This window comes from Papio anubis, chromosome 4 (assembly GCF_008728515.1).
Source record: "Papio anubis isolate 15944 chromosome 4, Panubis1.0, whole genome shotgun sequence".
Classification (NCBI taxonomy): Eukaryota; Metazoa; Chordata; class Mammalia; order Primates; family Cercopithecidae; genus Papio; species Papio anubis.
This window is the reverse complement of record NC_044979.1, coordinates 142,764,429-142,791,254: the sequence shown is the minus strand read 5'-3', so window position 1 is coordinate 142,791,254 and position 26,826 is coordinate 142,764,429. Positions and strand designations below refer to the sequence as shown.

Genomic DNA, 26,826 nt, shown 5'->3' with positions numbered 1-26,826 from the left:
AAAAAACCTGGAAGATATACTCAATTTTCATCATCTGACGCAAGTGCCCAGGTAGTTTTCACAATGGGGAAAGGTTGGCAGATGGCACGCTCTGCCTGAGAACGAACCCGACAAGCTCATCAGTGTAGGCTGCTGCAACCTCCTCCTCGGCTTTTCGTTCATAGTACTTATATAGGATGGTCTAGGGGAGCACCTTCTCCAGCTCACTGGTTGGGAACGAACACGTGCAGCTGCCTTCCATGCAGCTGAGCTCCGACTAGAAAAAGGTGAACAGGCAAAGAAGAAAAAAATCAACACCGTTTATAGAAAAATAAAAAGCGTCAGTGGTTAAAAACATAGATACTGAGACAGTAGAGCAAAGATCTCTCTGAGAAATCACAATTAAATCACGAAAACCATGAAACAAAAATCCAGTACATCTTTGATATCACTAGAGGATCTCTATTAGCCCAAATCACAATCCACAGAGGTTGAAAGTGGAGGAAGGGTAAATGGCTTAGCAGACCAGACAGAGAAGCCCATAGCTTACGGTCTGAAAAGGAGATGCTGGGAAGAAGTTGGTCCCCTCTACAGATATTAGAAAGCTGGAGACCCTCTGGAAAGCAGAGCTGAGTGGTGGGGAGGGGTGGGGACTCAAAGTAATAAACTGAAAACAAGGAGATGGGTGGAGCCTGAAGTTCCTACCCCCTTCAGAAGGAACTGGCTGACTCTGAGAGAAATGAGGAAGATCTGAACAGCTGGACCACAAGGCTCTGGCCTGGGAACCAGTCAGAGAGGAGAGCAGAGCAGAGCTGAGGAGCTCTGACTTGAGGAGAGCAAGTCAGGGTCTGAAATGAAGTCTGCATAATGAACAGAGAATTCTCCAGCTCCTTCCTCCCATTCAGTTTCAGAATATTGGAAAATGGGCTCACACCCACTAGGCAGGAGGCAGACTGAATCACCCCAGGGAAGAGACTTAAGGGCCATTCAGGTTTATAATATAAAAGCTAACTGGCTCCCAAGCACCTAGAGTCAAACCTACTGCTCTATAAGCCCCACTATTCACACAGCTTTCCAACAGCTCTTTAACATGAACAAAGAGTGTCAGACATGAGGAATGCGTCCCACATGAATGAAAGACAGACACCAAAGAAAACAAATGGAAAAACACATCCTAAAAATAACTAGCTAAAATTTATGAGGCATTTACCATGTGTCAAATAGTAAGTTTATTAAATTCATGACCTCATTTAGCTTTCAAAACAATGCCATGATTATTTCCATTTTACAGAGGAAGAAACTGAGGCTTAAGGTATTTAATTTGCTCAAGATCACAGAGCTGGTATGGCTGACGGGGGGCATGGCCCAATGCATTCTGCTTGACTCCAAAGGTCATGCTCTTTGAAAAAACAGAAACTTTATTTATTTATTAATTTTTCTGAGACAGAGTCTTGCCCTGTCCCCAAGGCTGGAGTGCAGTGGTGCGATCTCGGCTCACTCAGCCTCCTGAGTAGCTGGATTACAGGCACCCACCATCACACCTGGCTAATTTTTGTATTTTTAGCGCTGATTGGGTTTCACCATGTTGGCCAGGCTGGTCTTAAACTCCTGACCTCATGATCTGCACAACTCAGCCTCCCAAAGTGCTGGGATTACAGGCATGAGCCACCGCACCTGGCCTATGTCTTTTTCTTTTTCTGAGATGCAGTTTCCCTCTTGTTGCCCAGGCTGGACAGCAACGGCACAATCTGAGCTCACCACAACCTGTGCCTCCCGGATTCAACCAATTCTCCTGCCTCAGCCTTCCCAGTAGCTGAGATTATAGGCACGCGCCACCAGGCCTGGCTAATTTTGTATTTTTAGTAGAGACGGGGTTTCTCCATGTTGGTCAGGCTGGTCTTGAACTCCTGACCTCAGGTGATCCGCCCACCTTGGCCTCCCAAAGTGCTGGTATTACAGGCATGAGCCACCATGCCCGGCCCCTAATGTTAACATCTTATGTCAAAACCAGGAAGTTGATAGTGGTCTGCTACCATTAATGGGGCCAGGCTTTCCACTCATATCTTCTCTTCTGGCCCAGGATCCCACAAGGCATCTAGTCGTCATGTCTCCTTAATCTCTTCCAACCTGAGTTTCGCAGTATTTCTTGGTCTTTTACAGCCCTGACACTTTTGAAAAGTACTGGCCAGTAAGTTTGTAGAGTGTCTCTCAATTTGATTTGTCTCATGATTAGACCTAAGTTAGGCACTTTTTGGCAAGTTCTCAGCATACGCCAGACAGATGTCAATGTGTCTTATGTATGGTTGGGGATGTAAAAAGCCCCCCAGCTTTTTGAGATGGGGTCTTACTCTGTTGCCCAGGTTGAAATGCAGTGGCTCCCACCTCAGCCTCCTGAGTAGCTTGACTACAGGTGTGAGCCACCATGCCCAGGTAATTTTTGTATTTTTTGTAGAGACGGGGTTTCACCATGTTGACTAGCGGGTCTCAAACTCTTGACCTTAGGTGATCCACCTGCCTCAGCCTCCCAAAGTGCTAGGATTACAGGCGTGAGCCACCGCGCCCGGGCAAAAAGTCATATTCTTAATCACTGTGTTAGATTTCTATTGCTGCTGGAACAAAATATCACAAACTTAGTAGTGTAAAACAATGTAAAATTCCCATACTGTGTTTGTTATGCTGGTGTCCAGAGAAACTGACTTTGGAGAGAGAAATACGATCTTGTGTAAAGTAAGTTATGTTATTTTAACATATATTTAATCCAATAGGCTGCAAGGTTCTCTCTTTCGGAGGTAAGCTTCCCTCTGATTATAGAATAAGAAGATGAGTGAAGCGGGTGCTCCTCTGTAGCTAGGCATGGGGACGTGGAAGAATTCTACTGCTACCTGAAAAGAAATCTGCTGTGCTTAGAGAACCCATATAATCACACACAACAGGTAATGCCCATAAGCACACCAGCAGAATTCCACCTCACCCTGAAAGAGGCACTTACACTTATCTATCAACATGGTCTCCTTAGACTCCAGGAATGTGTCCTACATACATGGGACATATTACACAGTTCTTACCTTTCCAGATCCAAAGACTGCCTCTTGGGCGTATCTGAACAAGTGAGCATCTGTGCACTGCGTCAGCTCCTTGAATGGAAATTCCCCATAGCAGCAGCGACACTCAATCAGCTGGCTGTCCTGTAGGCAGTCAAGAAACACATATGAAATGTCCTGCACTTAAGCAGAGGGGGAGCCTTGTCTCCCATCCTCATCTCTCTCCCACCACCCCCCACAAATTCTGAGGTAAAAAGCAACCCATTTTAGGGGCCATAAAACAATGATATGCTGTTTCATGCTATATAAATCCAGTTCAAGATACTAGCACAATAGTAATCCATACCTAAACCAGCGACGTTTTCATGGGTTTTGTCTGGTATTCTTTAGAGTAATTCTTTGTATAAAGTTATGATATTCAATCCCATGGTGCAAAGGGAACTAGAACATCTGCACTCAGATGTTAATGTGATTATAAAAAGCAAGGATAAGGGGCATGAGAGATGTTACCCAAAATGCTTTCAAAAGTTGAATTTTGTTCTTGTCATAAAGAGTGTGAACGGGTCATATCCAAGTCTGAGCTTTATTTTAAGGGACTATTGAAGCTATAACTAAAGCAGCAACCTCAAGTAATGTACCAGGCTATTGACTCCTTTTATTAACTATAGCAACTGATCCAATCACCAACTCATTCTTTTTTTTTTTTGAGATGGAGTCTTACTCTGTTGCCCAAGCTGGAGTGCAGTGGTGCGATCTTGGCTCACTGCAACCTCTACATCTCAGGTTCAAGTGATTCTCCTGTTTCAGCCTCCCGAGTAGTGAGGGTTACAGGCGCCCGTCACTACGCCCAGCTAATTTTTTGTATTTTTAGTAGAGACAGGGTTTCACCATGTTGGCCAGGCTGGTCTCGAACCTTGTGATTTGCCCACCTTGGCCTCCCAAAGTGCTGGGATTACAGGCATGAGCCACTGCATCCAGTCCCATTCTTTTATTTATTTATTTTTTATTTTTATTAGAAATGGGGTGTTTCTATGTTGACCAGGTTGGTCTTGAACTCCTGGGCTCAAACAATCCTCCCATGTCAGCCTCTCAAAGCGCTGAGATTACAGGCACGAGACAGGGTGCCCGGCCACTAACCCATTCTTAATGCCACATTAGAAAAGGTCACTAGCTGGGCGTAGTGGCTCACACCTGTTCCCAGTACTTTGGGAGGCTGAGATGGGTGGATCACCTGAGGTAAGGAGTTTGAGATCAGCCTGGCCAACATGGTGAAACTCCGTGTCTACTAAAAATACAAAAATTAGCTGGACATGGTGGCACATGCCTGTAGTTCCAGGTACTCGGGAGGCTGAGACAGGAAAATTGCTTGAACCCAGGAGGCAGAGGTTGCAGTGAGCCAAGAAAGCGTCACTGCACTTCAACCTCGGTGACAGAGCAAGACGCTGTTTGGAAAAAAAAAAAAAAAAAAAAAGAAAAAGAAAACTCACTGTATGAGGGCGGCAGACACCATACAGAAACCCATCTTATCCTGAGGTTAGACATATCTCTTTCTTTTAACTCTAAAGTGATATCTAAGTTGTAAACTTTCCTTTATGAGTCTATCTAATGAACGTCAGGTAATGATTTTTAACGGGAACATCTATTATCTCCCCTTCAATTCTGATTCAGTGTGATATAAGAGTGACTACATTAGATCATGTATCTGACTATAACTTGGCGGAACTGCAAACTCGGCAAATCAACAGGAGGTTATCCAAAAACAAATTTGCCATCAAAAATGCTGACAAAACATGGTAAGAGAAAACAGCCCATGAAAATATCCAGAATAAACAAAGTGAGATTTCAAACTACCTTTTGATACTATTCTTCATTCATCTGCAGGGCAAGCTAAGTCTTCATGCTGAAGAACAGAAAAAGCACACACTCAGACACAAATTTAGTAAAAATGACATTAACCATTTAGTATTCATTTCCATAAACATAACTCCAGTATTGTGATCTCTTTGATTACAGTTTAGCAGTTCAAAAAGTTACCTATGAATAAACTGTAAGTGGACGAGAGAGCTAGAAAATACAGGACAATTTTTCTTCAGTATGACTCAAAATGTAGAATAAATAAGGGAAAAGGTTGACACATAAAACACTTTGAATAGCAAAGAATAGCATCAACAAAAAAAAACTGAACAAATAAAAACTAAGTTTGGCTGGGCGGGATGGCTCATGCCTGTAATCCCAGCACTTTGGGAGGCTGAGGCAGGCAGATCACATGAGATCAAAAGTTTGAGCCCAGCCTGACCAACATGGAGATACCCCGTCTCTACTAAAAATACAAAATCGGCTGGGCATGGTGGTGTACACCTGTAATCCCAGCTACTTGGGAGGCTGAGGCAGGAAGATCACTTGAACCCGGAAGGCAGAGGTTGCAGTGAACTGAGATCGCCCTGTTGCACCCTAGCCTGGGCAACAAGAGTGAAACTCCGTCTCAAAAAACAAACAAACAAACGAAAACTATGTTGACAACAGACTTCGTTGGTGAGGCTGTGTGGTAGTAGGCACCCTCACACATTACTGGTGAAAATGCAAAGCAGGACAACCACACTGGCGGGACACTGGCACAGAGTCATCAATGCCACTTCCAAGAGTCTAGCCCAAAGATGCACCTGGGCAGAAACAGGGAATGATGCATGCATAAACTTATCATGGCGCTATTTATAATCACGAAAACCTGGAAACAATCCTAAACATCTATCAACAGGGGAATGACTGAATAAACTGTGGTATTACATAAAATGGTATACCAGCCAGTTTCAAAAAGGAAAGAGAAAAATCCCTATGAATTGCCATAGAGTGATTGCCAGGATGCATGGTTAAACGAAAAATGCAGTCACAGAAGAGTCTGCCACCATTTGGGATTACATTAAATTATTTGTGAGACACTGTCTCACTCTGTCGCCCAGGCTGGAGTGCAGTGGTGTGATCCTGGCTCACTGCAGCCTCAACCTCCCAGGCGCAAGAGATTCTCCCGCCTCAGCTTCCCGAGTAGCTGGGACTACAGGTGTGAGTTAATATACCTGGAAAACTCTGCTACTATCTGGAAAAGAAAGATGGGTAAATAAAAATATACATATTTGCTTTTCCATAAAATAAGGAAAGATAAACCAAAGACTAACAATAATGGTTATATATAAACAAAGTGGGGGGCCAGGTGCAGTGGCTCACGCCTATAATCCCAGCACTTTGAGAGGCCAAGCTGGATGGATCGCTTGAGGTCAGGACTTTGAGACCAGCCTAGTCAATGTGGCGAAACCCTGTCTCTACTAAAAATACAAAAATTGGCCAGGCATGGTGCCGTGTGCCTGTAATCCCAGCTACTCAGGAGGCTGAGGCAGGAGAATCCCTTGAACCCAGGAGTCAGAGGTTGCAATGAGCCGAGATCCTGCCACTGCACTTCCAGCCTGGGTGACAGAGTGAGACTCCGTCTCAAAAAACAAAGGAAAGTGGGAGAAAAGGATAGCACAAAAGCTAGATTTTTCTGAATATTCCTTGTTTTATAGTTTTGATTTCAGAACTAAATTTTTTTTTTTTTTTAACAAAATTAGTTAAAAAAACAAAACCAATTCTCTAAAAGTTCAAAATAAACAGAAAGAAATAAACTTTTTTTTTTTGAAACAGTCTTGCTTTGTTGCCCAGGCTGGAGTGCAGTGGCATGATTTTGGCTCACTGCAACCAACCTTGACCTCCCAGGTTCAAGCGATTCTTGTGCCTCAGCCTCCCAAGTAGCTGGGATTACAGGCATGTCCCACCATGCCCAGCTAATTTTTGTATTTTTAGTAGAGACAGAGTTTTGTCATGTTGGCCAGGCTGGTCTTGAACTCCTGGCCTCAAGTGATCGGCTGCCTTGGCCTCCCAAAGTGCTGGGATTACACACATAAGCCACCATGCCTAGCCAGAAACAAATAAACTTGTTTATCAAGTTAATGGCACAAGCACCAAGACTTACTTCAAGTGACTTTAAGATATTTGAATTTTATATTCTCAGATATAATCTGACAATAATGTTATTAAGAACCAAGACTTTTAGCATCAGAGAAAAGAAAACAAAGTTAGCAGGGCATGGTGGTGCGTGCCTATAACCCCAACAATTTTGGTGGCTGAGTCGGGAGGATGGCTTGACGCCAGAAGTTCAAGACCAGCCTGGACAACATGGGGAAATCCAGGCTCTACAAAAAAAAAAAAAAAACAGAAAAAAAGTGCTGGGATTATAGGCGTGAGCCACTGCACCTGGCCCCCCACTTTGTTTATATATAACCATTATTGTTAGTCTTTGGTTTATCTTTCCTTATTTTATGGAAAAATACTTAATCTAATAAGATTGGTGATATTAATGAATGTTATTCTGTAACAGATTAAGATAATAAATTCTAATTTCTGCTTAAAATCTAGAATTTTGGTCAAAAATAATCACTTCATTCATTTTTGAGAAAATGCCTGCCAAATACCTAATTTTGAATAATCACAGTTTTTCTGTCACTTTTTTCCAAGTAAAAAGTGGCCAATGCAGCTGCTTTGCGTCTCAATTGCACAAGCACTCTCCTCATACCTGGATATAAGACAAGCTTCATATCCTGGGATGTGGCGGAAGCACTTTATGAAGACTTCATTTTATTACACAGAATATTGAAAAGATGTTTTCAAGGGTCAAAATTTGGTAAAATAATTTTTACTGCTTTATCAAAGACATTTTAAGGTGAAACTGGTGTGTCTTAAAAATGTAAGCGCATGGTGGTGAAGAAAACAAAGATTATGAGGATGGCTCTATGCCACTGGTCTGATTTATGCCAAGGCACCAATGCTTTGCTTCTGCTGGTACAAATTCAATATGGTGAAAAAGCAAATACAGCTGACCTTGATCAACAGAGGTGTGAACTGTGGGGACCCACTTATGTGCTCGTTTTCTTCTGCTTCTGCCCCGAGACAGCAAAACCAGCACACCCCTCCTCCTCAGCCTACTCAACGTGAAGACCATGAAGATAAAGACCTTCTCATGCTGATCCACAGTACCATTTAATGAATACTAAATATATTTTCCTTATCATTTTCTTAATAACATTTTCTTTTCTCTAGCTTACCTTATTCTAAGAATACAGCATGTAATACACAAAACATACCAAACGTGTTCATCGACTGTTATGGGTAAGGCTTCCTGTCAACAGCAGGCTGTTCACAGTGAAGTTTTGGGGCAATCAAACATTATATGCAGACTTTCAACTGCACAGGGGGAAGCACTCCTAACTCTCATGTTGTTCAAGGGTCACTGTAATGTCTTAGTATAGTTATAAGAGGTTTGACCTCGTAGACCCCCAAGAGAGTCTTGGGAAACCCAGGGATCTCTGGGTCACACTATGGGAGCCACTGGTTTAGAAGATACTTATTAAACAATCAATATATACATTCCAGCCGACTTGCACATTTGATACTGTATTTAGAAAAATCAAAGGGTGAAACTGAACCGAGGCTGAGGGAGGAGGTGAAACAGATACACTAAGCTCCAATTAAAATTTTCTAACATAAAGCTGATTTATGAAACCACAAACATAAGTATTATGACAAAACCCAGGTTTGTTCTTTTAAAAATTTTGCATATATCCGAATTCATCACTCTGAAGAAAAGGGAAATCTTAAAAGACAGTTTTGTACTAACTAAACCCTAACAGCAAACCAGAATCCCAGAAACATACCCCAAGACCAGAGCACATCTTCCTACCTCTGCCATCTCTTTGATTTTCTGCTCATAGAACTCCTGCTCTTGTTGCACAGCTGGAAGGAGAGCACGCCGGTCATAGGACCTACAATGTCGTCGCTTATTTTCAAAACAGAAGATCCTCTTTTCTATTTTTATGTCACCTAGAAGATATATGACAATGCAAAAGCATGCAGACAACTGTGTGTTAGGAATCTGGGCCAGCCATGTCCATTCTTCCCGGCCTCATCTCCCTCTTCTCTCTGGTGGTACGTTTCATGACTTCTCTACCACACTCTACCATTTGGGAAGACTGGGCTTCTTACCATTTGCCAACCTACTATCCATTTTTTGACCTTTCTGGTTCTTTCCCTCTGTTTATGCTCCATTGGAAGGCATCTCCTATTCTGTCACTAGTGTACTATGTGAATGTACCACAATTTATTATCTATTTCACTACTGAGGACATTTGGGTTTACTGTTTTGGGTTAATCTGAATAGTGCTGCTTATAGCCATGTGTTGGTGAATGCATGTCTGCAATTTAGCTGGGAACTGCTAGATCATGGGATAGGCTTACTTCCAGCTTTAGAAAATAATGCCAGTGTTCCAAAGTGGTTGTACCAGTTTACACCCTTCCTCCATCAGCAATGCATGTGAGTTCCAGTCTCTCCCACGTCCTTACAACACCTATCATCGGTTTTTAATTTTAGCCATTCTGATGGGTGCAAATGTGCCATATGTTTTTCAACCATTTTTATTTTGAAAGCATTCAAATATATAAGGGGTGGAAGGAATAGTACCTAGATTCACCACAATATATTATAACATGAGAATAAAGAAAGCAGAATGACAAATATCAGACATATAATTGATCTGTTTAGGTTCTGTATTTCTTTTGCTGATTTGGCAAATTATGATTTTCTTTTTGGAGACGGAGCCCCGCTCTGTTGCTCAGGCTGGAGTGCAGTGGCACATTCATAGATCACTGCAGCCTCGACTCCTGGGCTCAGGTGATCCTCCCGCCTCAGCCTCCTAAGGAGGTGGGACTATAAAGGCAGATGCCACCACGCCCAGTTAATTTTTTTGTATTTTTTTAGAGATGGGATTTTTCCCGTGTTGTCCAGGCTGGTCTTGAAGTCCTGGGCTCAAACCATCCACCAGTCTTGGCCTCCCAGCCACCAGCCTTGGCCTCCCAAAGTGCTGGGATTACAGGTGTGAGCCACAATGCCTGACCAATTTATATTTTCCTAGAAAACTTTATCTCATCCAGATATTCAATGTACTCTTGTCTTTTCTTGGTAATCTCTTGATTTTAACATTTACTATCTGGTTCCTAATACATTTTATTTTGATTCTCCTTTTATCTTGCTCATTCTCACATTTTTTTAAATTCAAACTTTTTCTTCAGAAAACCAGTTTTTGGGGCCACGCCTGTAATCCCAGCACTTTGGGAGGCCAAGGATGGCACATCATCTGAGGTGAGGAGTTCAAGACCAACCTGTACAACATGGTGAAACCCCGTCTCTACTAAAAATACAAAAATTAGCCAGGCGTGATGGCACACACCTGTAATTAATCCCAGCTACTTGAGAGGCTGAGGCAGGAGAACTGCTTGAGCTTGGGAAGCAGACTCCGTCTCAAAATTAAAAACAAAACCAAACCAGTTTTTGGTATTATGAGAATAGAAAAGCACATGATTAGAGAGTAAGCTTTGAAGCCAGATTCCCAGCTCGGCTACTCGCTAGCTGTGTAACATGTGCCAAGTTACTTAACCTCTCTGTGTTTCAGTTTTTTTTCTACAAAATGATAATAATGGCACATACATCTCATAAGGTTATTTGAAACATAAACGAATTAATCCATTAAAGCACTTAGAAAAGTGACTGGTACATATTAAGTGCTAAATAAATGTTAGTTATTATAATTATCAATGCTACAAATTAAAAAAAAATTCCACCCTCTATTATTTCTTTTGTCTTTACTCAGTTCTTTTTGTAGTTTATCATGTTAAAGTAGTAAGATTTATTTTCAGTCCTTTAATTTTATTTATTTACTTTTTTAGAGACAGAGTCTTGCTCTGTCACCCAGGCTGCAGTGCAGTGGCGTGATCTTGGCTCACTGCAAACTCTACCTCCCAGGTTCACGCCATTCTCCAGCCTCAGCCTCCCGAGTAGCCGGGACTACAGGTGCCCACCACCACGCCTGGCTAATTTTTTTGTATTTTTAGTAGAGATGGGGTTTCACTGTGTTAGCCAGGATGGTATCGATCTCCTGACCTTGTGATCCGCCTGCTTCGGCCTCCCAAAGTGCTGGGATTACAGGCGTGAGCCACTGCGCCTGGCCTCAGTCCTTTATTTTTAAAAATAAATGCGATTAAGTCTATACACTTCCCTCTAATTTATTTTCCTGAAGGACCATAAAAAGGACAGAGGAGGGAGAACCCTGTCTCACTCTGAGTCAAGCAATTATAGCCCAAAGAGCAGTGCTTAGATGGAAAACAAACTGAATAGGAAAAAAATGGGATGCCTGGAACAGATAAGGGATTCTTAGCCTGTGTCCTTATAAAAAGCTGTTAAAAAAGGCTAAGTATGAGTCATAGACATTAAACTACTAACATAAATCAAATGTATTTTTTATCTCATACTTACAGGGTCCTTAAAGATTATCTGATAATTAAATTTAAGACTCAGCATCTAAATTAAAGTGCTATACCTAAAACAAGGGACTGAATCAAATAAAATGAAGTTAACAGGGAAAAATGTGAGATGCAGCGAAACTGAGAGAGTAATATGACCTGACAGCAATGTGGGTGAAAAGAGCAAGGCTGAATGTGAGCAGACCTCATGTGGAGTATGATGTCCAGTCTTCTACACCCCAACTTTCAAAAAGACCCTGACAAGCTAGAGAAGGGCACGTAGGGACAGGGAGAAGAGCAGTCAGGCTGACGAAGGGGTAACAGCCAGAATCTGTCTCTCCATAGGCAAGAACTACAACCACGGCTGGAAACTTCAGGAAGTACATGCTGACTTAATACAAAGGAAGAACTGTCTAAAAGACGGAGCTGACCAACAAGGGAGTCAACTATCTTGCAAAGTAGCACTTTCTCCACCACTGAAGTCAGAAACAAACGCTGTATGGCTATGTACAAGGATGCCTGTTCTGAACTGTGGGTAAATTTGGCTGAATGAAAAACCACCTGCACAGTGCCCCTAGTTCTACATTCTGCCACAGGCCAGGAGAATGTCATGTCAGCAGGGCACTGCTCCACAGACTGGCTTAGGAACCTCAGGAGTCATAGCCTAAGGGATTTGCTTTTAGATCCTGAAAAGTTCATAGTAAATACAAATACTGCCGGGCACGGTGGCTCACGCCTGTAATCCCAGCACTTTGGGAGGCCAAGGCGGGTGGATCACGAGGTCAGGAGATCGAGACCATCATGGCTAACATGGTGAAACTCCGTCTCTACTAAAAAATACAAAAAACTAGCTGGGCGTGGTGGCAGGCACCTGTAGTCCCAGCTTCTTGGGAGGCTGAGGCAGGAGAATGGTGTGAACCCAGGAACCACAGCTTGCAGTGAGCTGAGATTGCGCCACAGCACTCCGGCCTGGGCGACAGAGCAAGACTCTGTCTCCAAAAAAAATAAATAAATAAAAAGCAAATACAAATACTTTCCAGCTTTATATAGTCACCTGAGTTTCCACTTAGTCATACCTGAAATCAAGTGTGGTAATTAAGTGCACACATAGCAGAAAGGGATGATCTCTAGAAAAGTTGTAGTAACTCCTTTACTGGGTAGAAGCAACTCAGATAAAATCTGAGTTGTTATAAAACTCAAGTTTACATTTCTGGGGATGAGACCTGAAGTAACCTCTTCGAAAGGGTTTTCAGCAGTTATTTCATCAATAAGAATGACAGAATTTTGGAGAAACATGTGGCTATTGGCCATTCTCTCAGTTGCATAAGTCACCCTCTGCAGTAAGGCCTCATTCGTAAGTCTGGGCAGTTTTTACCTAACAACACAGCCAATTTTCATCAAACCTTCAAGACCAGTTTTTTCCCCAAGCTTAACAGCATACTCAAATACTTTCTCACACATGAATTTTCTACCACACAAAATTTTCCTGCCATGGTTTATCTTAAGTAGGAAGAAGGAAGCCAACAAGTGCAGCCACTTTCTGAAAATTTTGATGTGCTTAGAAAATAGTTCCTGTCAGTCACTCCTTGGACTGGCCTGGCCAGATGCTCAGCAGATGGCAGACACCTGTAGCACGGCTTCCTTCACTGACTGTGAAGAAGAAAAGATACAGTGTTGCAGCTACACACTGCCAGCAACACAGTTTACATTACCTTGTTCAAACTTGAAATCGATGTAAGAATACTGGTTCATTTCTTTTCTCTTCTTCCTTTTTCCACCGGTTTCTGGTGATAGCTCCTGACATTTTTTCATGGCATCAGAAAAGGCCTAAAAATTGAGAAAGCGAGAGGTTACTTCTGTAAATGGAAAGTAAGAATACACAAGACAGGCAATCCCCAAATGCCATTTTAACACATCTTCAGCTTTCTTCCCAGCACGGCTAACAATAGGTAGTGGCGGCTGGGTGCGGTGGCTCATGCCTGTAATCCCAAAACTTTGGGAGGCCAAGGCGGGTGGATGCTTTGAGGTCAGGAGTTCAAGACCAGCCTGCCAACATGGTGAAACTCCATTTGTACTAAAAATACAAAAATTAGCTGGGTATAGTGGTGCACGCCTGTAATCCCAGCTACTCAGAAGGCTGAGGCAGGAGAATGGCTTGAACCCGGGAGGCGGAGATTGCAGTGAGCCAAGACTGCACCACTGCAATCCAGCCTGGGTGAAAGAGTGAGACTATGTCTCAAAACAAAAACAAAAACAAAAACAAAAACAAAAAGAATAGGCAGTGGTAAATAGGCAGAATTTATTTTCATTTTCTCTGACTTTCATAAACTGGTACAGTGGTGGAAGCAAAACACTTAATGACAGATTAAAGAGTAACTAGGGAAAAGAAAAACTGTTGGCAGGGTGCAGCGGCTCACACCTGTAATCCTAGCACTGTGGGAGGCTGAAGGGGATGGATCGCTTGAGCTTAGGAGCTCAAGGCTAGCCTGGGCAACATGGGAACACCCCATCTCCACTAAAAATACAAAAAGACAGCTGGGAGTGGTGGTCCACAGCTGTGGTCCCAGGTACTCAGAGGCTAAGGTAGGACAATCACTTGAGCCTGAGAGGCAGGGTTGCAGTGAGCCATGATTGTGCCACTACACTCCATCCTAGGTAACACAGGAGACCCTGTCTCAAATAAAACAAAACTGTCCAAGCTCTCCTTGAATAAGTACAGGTTAAATCACACAATGGGCTGGTGAGTTCCATTCTGTAGGTAAATCTTCCATGTTGTTTCTCTGGTTAATGCTCCTCTTTACTCTCCCCTAACCTGCTTCCCCCACGCTCTTCTCTGCGTGTACCTATATCCACCCCACCCTTGGACAGGATGCTGAAGTATAAAATCCTTCCACTGGTGAGGATCCCTTTTCTTTCCTACCTTCAGCTTCTCCCTCTTAGATTTTGCTTATCAGGATTTAAATGCATTCAAGTCAGGGAGGCTCACGCCCAAGGTGGCTCATGCTTGTAATCCCATCACTTTGGGAGGCTGAAGCAGGTGGATCACCTGAGGTCAGGAGTTTGAGACCAGCCTGGACAACATGGCAAAACCCTGTCTCTACTAAAAATACAAAAAAATTAGCTGGATGTTGTGGCATGCGCCTGTAATCCCAGCTACTTGGGAGGCTGAGGCAGGAGAATCGGTGAACCTGGTAAGCGGAGGTTGCACGAGCTGAGATCATGTCATTGCACTCCAGCCTAGGTAACAGAGCGTGATTCTGTCTGGGGGGAAAAAAAAAAAGGGCTCAAGTCTTTGCCATCCTAAAAAAGGGACAGAGAAGGGGTACCTGATTTGAACAGGAAGGAGGGGTGTGTGAGGTAGGGCCATTCTGCCTGGAAGAGAAGAAGGAAGAGTGGGAACCTTTCAGGAAGACCGGGTGGAACTCCTGAGTGTGGCAGGGGGTAGGAGGCCCTGGGGCTCACGTCCTGTGGCTATGCTGTTAGGATGCAGGGCAGGCTGGGGTCCAAGCCTGGGCGGCATGAGAAGGGGGGTGGCTATGATGGCAATGTTTGTCTGAAACTCCTGCTGAAACTTAATCCCCAGTGTGGCAGTGTTGAGAAGGTGATCTCATCTCTCTTTCAATGCCAGCCCCTCTTTCTTCTTCCCCTCTTTGTAGAGAAACTTATCAAAGGAGCTGTTTATCTTCTGTTTCACCACCTCACCCTTATGACCACAAGCTTTCCAGCTGTCTCTAATCTGGCATCTACCCTGCCTTTGCACTTACTAATCTATGCTTATTATTGAGTGGCCAAGTCTACAAGTCTACCATCTGCATTTTAGTCCTCATCTTGCACAATCTCTTAGCAGTATTTAATAACAGGCTGGGCATGGTGGCATCCCAGTGCTTTAGGAGGTTGAGGCGGGAGGACAGCCTGAGGTCAGGAGTTCAAGACCATCCTGCACAATCTAGCAAGACCCCATTTCTACAAAAAACAAAATAAAAAGATCATCCAGGTGTGGTGGTATGCACCTATAGTCCTAGCTACATAGGAAGCTGAGGCAGGAGGATGGCTTGAGCCCAGAAGGTCAAGGTTGCAATAAGCCATGATTGTGCCACTGTACTCCAGCCTGGGTAACAGAGAGAGACCCTGTTACTAAACAAGAATAACAAGGATGATGATGATGATAATACAGACTGCTCCAGTCTCACAACTTCCTCCTTCCTGTCTGCCTGCCTCCTCCGCTTGCTCTTCACATGTCACCAGTCCTCTCTTCTCACCTGATATCTCTGGGTACCTCATCCTGGCTGGTGAGATTTTCCATATGCTAATGACTCTCAAAGTCCTATCACCATAAAACCCAAGGACACACACACACACACACACACACACACACACACCCATACAGAAACCTAAAAACTTTTCTACAGTCTGTATTTTCCAAACTTTTTAGTCCATTCAACCTTCCAGTGAATTATTTTTACTTAGATGTCTCACAGGCCCTTCTCAGCACACTGGCAACCAGTGTTTCCCAGACTGAATTCATGATTATTTCCCTCCAAAGCAGATGTTTATACTAGTTCTCACCCCAACAAATGATACCAACATCTTCCACCAAACTCCTACTTGGGTCTGTGATTAAATGTTCCTTGCTCAGGGAGGCCCTTCTGGAGACCTTTGGTCTACCTTAGGTTGCCTCCTATTTTACCCTTTCAAAGCCCCTCTATTCTTCTTTCAGTTTTTTGGCCGGGCACGGTGGCTCATGCCAGTAATCCCAGCACTTTGGGAGGCTGAGGCAGGTGTATCATCTGAGGTTAGGAATTGCTGACCAGCCTGGCCAACATGGTGAAACCCTATCTTTACTAAAAATACAAAACTCAGCCAGGTGTGGTGGTGAGCATCTGTAGTCCCAGCTACTCAGGAGGCTGACGCAGGAGAATCGCTTGAACTGGGGAGGCAGAGGCTGCAGTGAGCCAAGATCGCGCCATTGCACTCCAGCCTGGGTGACAGAGCGAGACTCCATCTCAAAAAAAAAAAAAGGTGGAAGGGGCTTGGCCTACCTCAGCATGAGCCACAGTCCTCGGCTTGGTTCTTCCCTTCCTACAGGTAAAACCCAATGAGTATTTTAACCACTATGATAATTCCACGTTTGTCCTTTGGACAAAAGAAACATTACAGTGTTTGCTGAGAATCACAAGAATTTCAGTAGAATAGAATTAAATGGCAGTAAGAGCGACCAAGAGGAGTAAGCCAAGGTCTCTGCTAGTGCATGCACTCCTGTTCTGGCCACAGCTACAAAGCGGGCACCGTGTGCTGTCCTTCATGGAAGATGTCTGTGTTACCCACCACGAACCAGCACCCTTCTCACCCTTAACAAAGGCCTTTAAGTGCTATCTATTTTAGGATCCTGGGGGGAAAATGCTAGGAGCTGTCAGTAGCTGCCCATTCTTGTTCCCGGACTCTTTACAGACCTTACGTCCTATCACTGATAACTGAGCCATCTGGGGGATGGATGGTCGTGTGACCTGTCCGAAGTCGGAAAGCAAATCAGGAAGGAGCAGGATTAGAACGCATCTTTCATACTCCTGCGTTCCACAGTAGAATGTATTACCCTCCATGTTTTTATGGTCAAACTAGAGCTTCTCTGCTTCTCATCTATCTATTATTTCTTTTCATTTAGCCCTTCATGACCAGCAAATACCTATTTATCTTCACCCTAACTCCTTAGCAATCATAAACCATCCCAATTTCCACAAGCTGGACTGTTCATTCTGTTATCATGGGAAGATGTAGCCAAGAGGTGTGACCCCAAGAGGAAGACCAAGTACAGCACCTTTCGGGTGATTGCATAGTGTCCTTTGAGCTCGTGCAGGGCCCACTTGATATCCTGACTACTGAGCATTTTGAAGTCTGCCATGAGGAGGTCAGCAGCTTGGATGAAGCAGCGCTGGTCAAGAGGAGTCAATTTAGAATAGTCAAAAAAGTCTATTTTAGGCAACTGAAACGAGAGAGAAGCATAAAATCAGAGGCCAGGCAGTACATTTCCCATGTAAGTGAAATCATTTTAAGAATTACATGTGTAGAAAAGAATAATGTTTGTTCTAATTACTCTATAAGGAAGTTACCAGCCCTATAAGAGAGATGAGAAAATGGTGGCTCAGAGAGGTTAAACGCACCTGTCTGGAGCCGACAGACTAGTTTTACTAGTTATAACTAGTAAAGAAGTATAGTTGGGGATTTAAACCAATATTTCAGCCATCTTCTTTCCATAACATATTTACAAACAACTATTTTTTTCTATTATAGAATATGTAAGAGATATAATCAAAGAATCTATGGGGAGTTGGAAGATCAAGCAACAGATCTTAATAAAGTTAGTTCTCAACCATACTTTACCATATAATACACTAAATGCCAGTTTGGATCACAAATAATGACAATGATTAAAGTTTTTAAAAACCAAACTCTTTACATCTTGATATGAGATCTGGTTAAACAGATGTATAGTATACACTGTATACAAATCTCACATTAAAAGAAAAAAGATATTCAACTCTAGGTAACGATCTGCATGCTGACGTATTTACAGGGAAGTGTACTGATGTTTTTGCAATTTACTTTGAAATGCATTATAATGAAATGAAACATAACAAAGATGTGCTGCTGGACAGACAAAGGACATATGTATGATAAAGAGGACAGAGTAAACTGTTAACTTTCTAGTAGCACCAGTGGTAGGGATATAGGTGATCGACGTAAAATATTTCAACTTTTCTGTAGGTTTGAAAATTTTCATAATAAAATGTTAGTGTCCTGGCCAATTCTTGGAATTTGCTTTGCAGGATTAAAGATATGGAGGATTCGTTTAATTCTTTGTGGGAAAAGGAAGATAAGAATTACAAGGAAAGATAGAAGTTAAAGACAGAATTCAAAGTGGCTCAGAATGGGAGATCGCACTGAAGTATAGACATATTCTGAAATCCTATGTCCCTCTGCTAGTCTTTAAAAACTTGTCCCAACAAAGCACTTTCTTCCCATACAGATAACAACAACAACAACAACAACAACAACAAACCAGGGCATTTCCAGGTAGCGACTGCAAAACAAGAACACGACACTTGCCTTTGTCTCATCCTGGCTGGCCAGCAGACTGCTACTGGGATTTATGATGATTCTATCTTCTCTCTTTGGATAATCTGGGATTTCCAGAAGAAAATTACAAAGTCCGCAAAAACAAATGATGTTACTTTCATACTGCTTCCAAATCCCACACCTGCCCATTGCTTCAAATGCAATGTTTGAAGAATATAGTCCTTAATCACACATTACAACTGGCCTAACAAGAAATTAAGATGTGTGCAGCCCAGAAAATCTAAACAGATAAATAAACAAACAAGTGCATTGAATTCCTATCTTTGTGGAAGAGAAAAAATTTAAAAAGCAATGAACATACTGATTAAGGCAAACTCCTCTGAAGTTTATGTATCAGTTGTGTGTTAATGTAATGAAGTCACTGAAACTATTATTGGTTAAACTTCAAAATTGAAAAATTTGTAAGAAAAGTAGCTATTCTTTGTCAAGAAAACTATGAACAAGTAAGAAGTGGAAAACTATTCACATTTACAGTAAAAAACAGTCTGCTAAGAAATGAAATAAATAAATGAAATATAAAAGATCTTCTGTTAATTCATTAATACTTTTTATACCCCTCTGGTAACATAAATCTCTACAGTAATATAAAGCTCTATGAGCCACTGAGTTATACTCGGTTTATTTAGCTAGCTGTTAAGCTAGACTGATGAATAGACCATGTTTTCCTACGAACAGACACTCTTCACACCAAACCCATTAGCTTTGTCTATTATCATCATGAAATACTTCCAAAGTAAGGATATATAGAGTGAGATAACACACACTGACGTATCACCACCCAGACCCAACAAATGTTAACTATTCAGGCTCTTCACAGTCAAATCAGACAACCACCTTGGAATGACTGCACAGTAGTGAAGACAGAGTGAGTGGGGTACAGCTCTAGCCACATTCAGTAGCAAGGAAGTTCCTTTGCTCAGAGGTTAATGGGGACTTCCCCTTTTCTCTGTTCTTTCTCTTGCTCCAGTAGATTCCTAGGATGAACCCCTAGGTGCTATACCTGCAGTTCTCACACACCTCCTTTCTACTGATTCTCTTTTGCCAGATGTCAATAGTAACGCCTATAATAGTAGTACAGGAGGTCTGGCAGAAAGAGGGCAGAGAAAAAGTGTCCAGCTCTGGCTCCTTTTCTCACCCAGGTGCCAGTGTTTGGGGACTGGTTTGCACAGGTTCGTTTATTCTGCAACCCCCGCCGGGGACCCATATCAAAGTGCTCTCGCTCATCCTGACATCTCACTGCATTTCCTTTTGCCATTACTTCTGGGAGTCCCATACACTTTTTGTCTCTAAGCTCCCCGCTTCCCTACCACCACAGCCTGCCCAGTCTATGGAACACAACACTAGAGGCCCAAAGAGAGCAAAAAAAGCAGGAAACTCCTCCTATTACAGAGGGAGACAAGAATTCAGAGTACATTTTCCTTTAAAACCATTGTAATCAGTGGTAATTCTCCGTCCTAGAATTCACTGGTGTGCACTGAGGTTATGCAAACCTTTGAAGGCTGACCTGAGAATTAGCCACCAGCAAAAATCCTGTCTGTAGGGAAAGTCCTGAGTTCTAGACAACTCATTACATGTGCATATTTAACGTGGCAACAAACCAGACACGAACTAGCTTTAAAATGGTCTGTGTTCACATGTTTTCTTAAGTACATGATACATAAGTACACCTCTACATGAAATACAGGTGGAACAGCAGATATGATTTCTTGAAAAAACAAACATGTTTGAGAGGTTCATCTCTCCCCAATTCATTTTATATTTTCAACAATACTAAGAACTTCAAACACTGAAATGCTACAGATACGAAGTTCCACATGGCAGAAATCAGAAGCTCTCACTATAAACTGTAAGAATTCATTTCTAGTTTAATCCCTTCATTATGCTTAACAACAGAACTGTTCTGGAGGTTAAGTGATATTTGGAGGCCCAGAAAATGAAGGACAAAGAAAGGACAGGACAAATGAAGGACAGAAACAAGTGGTAGCCTCTGTTCTAATATCTGCACCCTGAGGCAAAAGCAGTGGGGAAGCCTGTCAGACTTCAATCTGCCCACCTCTTCATATGATGTCATGCTTAAGCTGATTTGACATGCTAGCAGATCTAAAGAAGGCACTCCTGCAAAGTAAGCCAGGCTAGTACTCTAACCTTTTTTTTTTTTGAGATGGAGTCTCGCTTTGTTGCCCAGGCTGGAGTGCAGTGGTGTGATTTCAGCTCACTGCAAGCTCCGCCTCCCAAGTTCATGCCATTCTCCCGCTTCAGCCTCCCGAGTAGGTGGCACTACAGGCACCTGCCAACACGCCTGGCTAATTTTTTTGTATTTTTAGTAGAGACGGGGTTTCACCGTGTTAAACAGGATGATCTCGATCTCCTGACCTCGTGATCCGCCCATTTTGGCCTCCCAGAGTGTTGCGATTACAGGCGTGAGCCACCGCACCCAGCTGTATTCCAATCTTTCAACCCTTAGATAGCTGTTGCTGCCTTCATCCAACTGAAGTTGACCCCGTGTGAGTGAAAGGTCTAAGTTAACCAGCCAGAGTAGATTACCTGCCATGTGGTTCTCCACAGGCCCTTCCTGCTTAAAATGTCCAGATGGTTCCATCTGAAGGCCATTTAAAGACACACAAATAAAGCAACTGAGACTGAGCTACAACAAAATCCCAGGCTGCTCAACCCAGCTTTGGGCCTTATTTCCAGTTTCCATTAACATTTTAGTTTAGTTGTGGAATTAACATTGCCCTAGGAGTCCAGAGACTAATGGTAAGGAAAGCAGTCTCAGGAAAACAAGATTGGCTTGAGAAAAAGCAACACACGGACTGTACATTCCCCTGCTTTTTGGATTTCACGAGAATTTTTATGTGTTTAAGGATCAATATTTGCTTCTGAGTGACACAAAAAGCACAGAGGGTCAGCAAGTCCCTAAAAATAAGTACACGTGTGAGACTCAGGAAGTAGGAGAACAGAACTGTAACAGAAGGTGTCAATTTGATTACATTTTAGTGATTTTTATAGACAATCTTGAAGATATATTTAAACATGATGTTCATTTGCAGAAGGAGAGAAAAACATTGAAGTATACTCAATTTTGATGAGGTTAAATTGTTAAAAAATACTAAAATATGGTATCTGGTATTCAAATCATTGTTCTATAAATGAGCTAAGTTTATACTTTTCTCTATCATTTACATTTTCTGTAATGAATAAACCAGTATTCCATTTCATAACCAGGAAAACATTAACCAAAAAAAAAAAGGAATTCAAAGAGAAGAGAGATGTAAACAATTCACACACAAGGGAAATATAATTAGTAAACAAATATATGAAAAAAACAGCCAATTATCAAAGAAACGTCACTTATGCTACTTTATGCCTACCCTAGTTAACTACAAAAAATAACATCATAACTCAGTAATGCCGAAGAGCTGTTAAAGCAATTCACACATTTAAGTTGTTTTAAATGAGTGGAAGTCTACGAGAAAGTTTTCATTGTAAAAATGTAGTCATTGCTGCTCAATTTTCCTGTAAACCTAAAACTGCTCTAAAAAATGAAGCTTAGTAATTTTAAAAAATGTAGTTATTATCATGCCACTTAGAAGCCCAAAAAGAAAGTACTTTAAAAGCTTAGGAGGGAAAAAAATCTCCAACAAACAATTCTGCTGGAAGACAGCAAACATAGCCAACAGGAAGGTGGATGCCAGGGCGTGGGGCAAGTAGAGTTCAGGAGACAAGCAGGAGAATGTTCACAGCTACATTATTTGTGACAGTCAGAACTCAAATCCCTATCAAAAGTAGATGGAAAATTTCATTGCTAAGTGGTATAAATGGAATACCACTTAGCAATGAAAAATATATAAACTATGGTTCTACCCAACGTGAATAAACCTCACAAACATAATGCTGAGCGAAAAGAAGTCAGCCTCAAAAGACTATAGACTATACAAAATCTTTATGTAGTGTTCAGAGAGGATAGCAATGTTCTATTTCTTGAAGATTTCTGGGTTGTGGTTACATAAATTTTTGGATTGTGATAAATTATTGAGCTGTGCATCTTTAATTTGTTTATTTTTCTTTTTTCTTTACGTATATTATAAACACATTGGTATACAATAAACAAGTTTAAAAACTATACACAATAAAGAATATGTGGAAAGCCTTGAGAAGAGTGAGTAACTGGCATGTAAATAACAAAATGGCTTTCTTTCCTCACTGTATGGAAGGTTAAATACTCAGGTAGAGTCTCTCACTGAAAAATAAAAAATGCTTTAAGAGTTTGGGTAATCCAAGCTGGGTGAGGTAACACATGCCTGTAATCCCAGCTATTCGGGAGCTGAGGCAGGAGAATCATCTGAACATGGGAGGCTAAGGTTGCAGTGAGCCAAGATCATGCCATTGCACTCCAGCTTGGGCGACAACGGCAAAACTCCGTCTCAAAAAAAAAAAAAAAAAAGAAACCAACTATATCAAGAACTCAAGACATGAGCTTAGAGTCAAACAAGAAAATGAGGCACCATGGCAGCCAGCAGGAAGAACAGAATATGATTCCCAAGAACTTAACACATCAGAACAATCAAACTCACAAAGAAACTAGGTTTATTGTTTAAAGAAATAAAAGAAAAAAAAAAGATTAAAAATAAAGTCAAAGAGCAAAACTCGAGGAAAATAACCAAGAGAATTAAAAGCTAAAACATCATAACTGAAAAACAGTAACACAGTGGATGAGTTAAAAGATTACACTCTGCTGAAGAGAAATTTGTGGGCTAGAAGACACCTCTGAAGAAATTATCCAGAATACATCTCAGAGACAAAGAGGTGGACTTAGAGACATAGAGATCGTGGGAGAAGAGTTACAGAAGACAGGAAACAGCTACAAAATTTCCAGAACTGACAACGTCACCAATCTATGGCCTGGTAGTATATACTCTTAATGGTTTTGCCTTACTGAGAAGCATGTTAAGTAAAATTGATAAAGATTAAGGGAAGGCCAGGTGAAGTGGCTCACACCTGTAATCCCAGCACTTTGGGAGGCCGAGGTAGGTGGGTCACCTGAGGTCAGGGGTTCAAGACCAGCCAGGCCAACATGGGAAACTCCATCTCTACTAAAAATACAAAAACTAGCCAGACATGATGGCGCATCCCTGTAATCCCAGCTACTTGGGAGGCTGAGGCAGGAGAGTCACTTGAACCTGGGAGATGGATGGAGGCTGCAGTGAGCTGAGATCGCACCATTGCACTCTAGCCTAGGTGACAGAGTGAGACTCCATCTCAAAAATAAATAAATAAATAAATATCTGATGACAGTGGTTGTACAGAGGTGGGATCAGACAAGGCCACTACTGGCTCCAACAGAGTCATTGTACAAATTAGAAAAAAGTACCTACATTGGGGTATGTACTTGGAAAAGGGTCCTTCCTTCTCAGCTTGGCAGGGAAGAAAGCCACCTGCACCCCTGACTGAGAACTACACTATAAGATAGGAACTCAGAGGAAAGGTGTTTAGTGAACTGTCTATTTTGTTTAAATTTACCACCAGGCTGGGCACGGTGGCTCACAGCTGCAATCCCAGCACTTTGGGATGCCAAGGTGAGCGGATCACGAGGTCAGGGGTTCAAGACTGGCCTGACCAACATGGTGAAACCCTGTCTCTACCAAAAATACCAAAATTAGCTGGGCGCGGTGGAGCACGCCTGTAATGCCAGCTACTCAGGAGACTGAGGCAGGAGAATTGCTTGAACCCAGGAGGCGGAGACTGCTGTGAGCCAAGATTGCACCACTGCACTCCAGCCTGGGCAACAGAACGAGACTCCATCTCCAAAAAAAAAAAAAAAATTTTACAACTATTTCACCTCTGCAGATCAGAAGGAGGGGAAAGAGTCTATTTGTCTCCCAGGCTGGAGTGCAGGAGCATAACATAGCTCACGGCAGCCTTGAATTCCTGGACTCAGGCAATCCTCTTGCCTCAGCCTCCCAAAGAGCCAAGATTAAAGGTGTCAGCCATGTGTCTGGCCCATATTTATCCCTTTTATAATGAAAATTAAGAAATGTGGCCAGGCGCGGTGGCTCACACCTGTAATCCGAGCACTTTGGGAGGCCGCAGCAGGTGGATCACCTGAGGTCAGGAGATCAAGACCAGCCTGACCAACATAGAGAAACCCCATCTCTACTAAAAATACAAAATTAGCAGGGTGTAGTGGCACATGCCTGTAATCCCAGGTACTTGAGAGGCTGAGGCAGAAGAATCACTAGAACCTGGGATGCGGAGGTTGAGGTGAGCCAATATTATGCCATTGCACTCCAGCCTGGGCATTTAGTGAAATTCCATCTCAAAAAAAGAAAAAAACAAAACAAAACTGCAGAACAAAAAAATACATGTTCCAAAATTCCCCTCAAGGCTAAGCCAGAATCTTCTGGCAAAAAAGAAATTAAGCATCATGGGAAGACAAGACTGGTTCAGCATCACCTGTAGTATTTCAGGTCATAAAGGCCTAGTGGAGCACTCCTTTATAATCAACACGCCTTCAAAAATTGATGGTGACACTCTCTCTTAAGATTCCATGACTGCACATTAACAGCGTCTTATCAGCAAATTAATAGCTTATTAATCTCGTTGTAATGAATGAGTCTTACACTTCATTCATGGCAGCAATATCATTATCTGATATAATTCTGGTCTAACTAGTCTTTTTATGTCTCAAAATGAAATGTCCCTGGATTCTAAATGGTACAAAATAGGATCATTTCAAAAGAAATAACTGTGATACTAAAAGAAAAAGCCACAGGTAAAGGGATAAAGTGAGAGCAAACAACTTACCTTGTCCCCGATGGCAGTGAAAGTTGTTCAAGTGAATCACCTCTTCATTGCTGTTTCCCTCTGCCATTTTCAAACGCAGACCTGCACATACGGGACTGCTAATATCTAAACATGGTGACCATCTGTTTCAAAAGGTCTGAAAAGGAAGCAAAGAGGAACAGTAAGAAAGAGGGAATATCAAAACTCTTGCCATGTATCTGGTCAGGGAACATCTGAAGCTTATGCTGAAAACATTCCTTGGGAAAACACATCCAAGGAAGTAGGTCAAAAAAAAAAAAAAAAAAAAAACCCACAAAAACTCAAAACGTATGTCATTAAAACATATTTTTAAAATACACATATTAAACAGACAAAGTACAGACAGATAATTCACATCTTGATACAAATATGCTAACAAAGAAATGGGCTAAGGGTACTAATAGGCAATTCACAAACAAGAAAACACAGAAGATGCTCAACCTCACTAATAATCAGGGAAAGGCAAATCAGAAAATGAATTATGTTTCAGCCAGACGCAGTGGCTCACGCCTGTAATCCCAGCATTTTATGAGGCCGAGGTGGGCAGGTCACGAGGTCAGGAGTTTGACACCAGCCTGACCAACATGGTGAAATCCCAGCTCTATTAAAGTACAAAAATCAGCCGGGCATGGTGGTACGCACCTGTAATCCCAGCTACTCAGGACACTGTCGCAGGAGAATCGCTTCAATCAGGGAGGCGGAGGTTGCAATGAGCCAAGATCACGTGGCTGCACTCCAGCCTGGGCAACAGAGTGAGACTCCTTCTCAAAAAGAAAAAAGAATTATGTTTCAAACCACTGGTGTGGCAAAAAAAGCAAGCATGTAAGAAATGGGGAATCTTCTACATTGCTGGTTTGGAGAGTAACTTGGAAAAGATATTCTAAATAGCAATTAGCAATACACCCTAAATTACAAATGTACATCCCTGTGACTTAGCAATTCCACTTCCAGATATATTAGCTAAAGAAACCTCTGTGTGTTCTCCAAGAAATATGCATAATCGAATACATGGACAAGGAAGGTCATTACAGCAAATATGTAATAAAAGCAACTTGAAATGGCCTTACTGGACATCAGTAAAGGAATAAATAAAATTCATATGAGGATACAACACAGTTAAATTAACTAATGTTAAATGAAAACAAGTGTGATACCATTTATGTAAATTCTTACACAAATTTAAAATACATTATATTTAAATATTAAATTAAAAAATACAGCCAGGTGCGGTGGCACACACCTGTAATCCCAGCTCTTAGGGAGGCCGAGGCGGATGGATTACCTAAAGTGAGGAGTTCGAGACCAGCCTGGCCAACACGGTGAAACCCCAACTCTATTAAAAACACACATACAAACGCCGGGTGCGGCGGCTCACACCTGTAATCCCAGCACTTTGGGAGGCCGAGGCGGGCGGATCACGAGGTCAGGAGATCGAGACCATCCTGGCTAACACGGTGAAATCCTATCTCTACCAAAA

General features: G+C 42.2%; 2 protein-coding genes across 2 annotated transcripts in view; both read right to left on the bottom strand.

Moving 5' to 3' along the window:
- The window catches only part of RBAK (RB associated KRAB zinc finger), a 47,500-nt gene extending 47,321 nt beyond the window's left edge, over nucleotides 1-179 (bottom strand). Inside the window, exon 1 of the mRNA XM_031664920.1 lies at nucleotides 108-179. The gene's annotated coding sequence lies outside the window, so the exon portion shown is untranslated. The remainder of the gene's footprint in view (nucleotides 1-107) is intronic.
- Nucleotides 145-26,045, bottom strand: LOC100998119 (E3 ubiquitin-protein ligase RNF216-like). The gene is made up of 8 exons (XM_017956581.3): nucleotides 25,992-26,045; nucleotides 25,332-25,467; nucleotides 18,498-18,571; nucleotides 17,209-17,373; nucleotides 13,109-13,223; nucleotides 8,785-8,924; nucleotides 3,045-3,164; nucleotides 145-256 (listed from the first exon to the last, which is right to left on the bottom strand). Exons 2-8 carry the CDS (start codon nucleotides 25,396-25,398, stop codon nucleotides 182-184), a joined length of 756 nt encoding a protein of 251 aa, XP_017812070.2. The 5' UTR covers nucleotides 25,399-25,467; nucleotides 25,992-26,045; the 3' UTR covers nucleotides 145-181.
- Nucleotides 26,046-26,826: the final 781 nt, after the last annotated feature.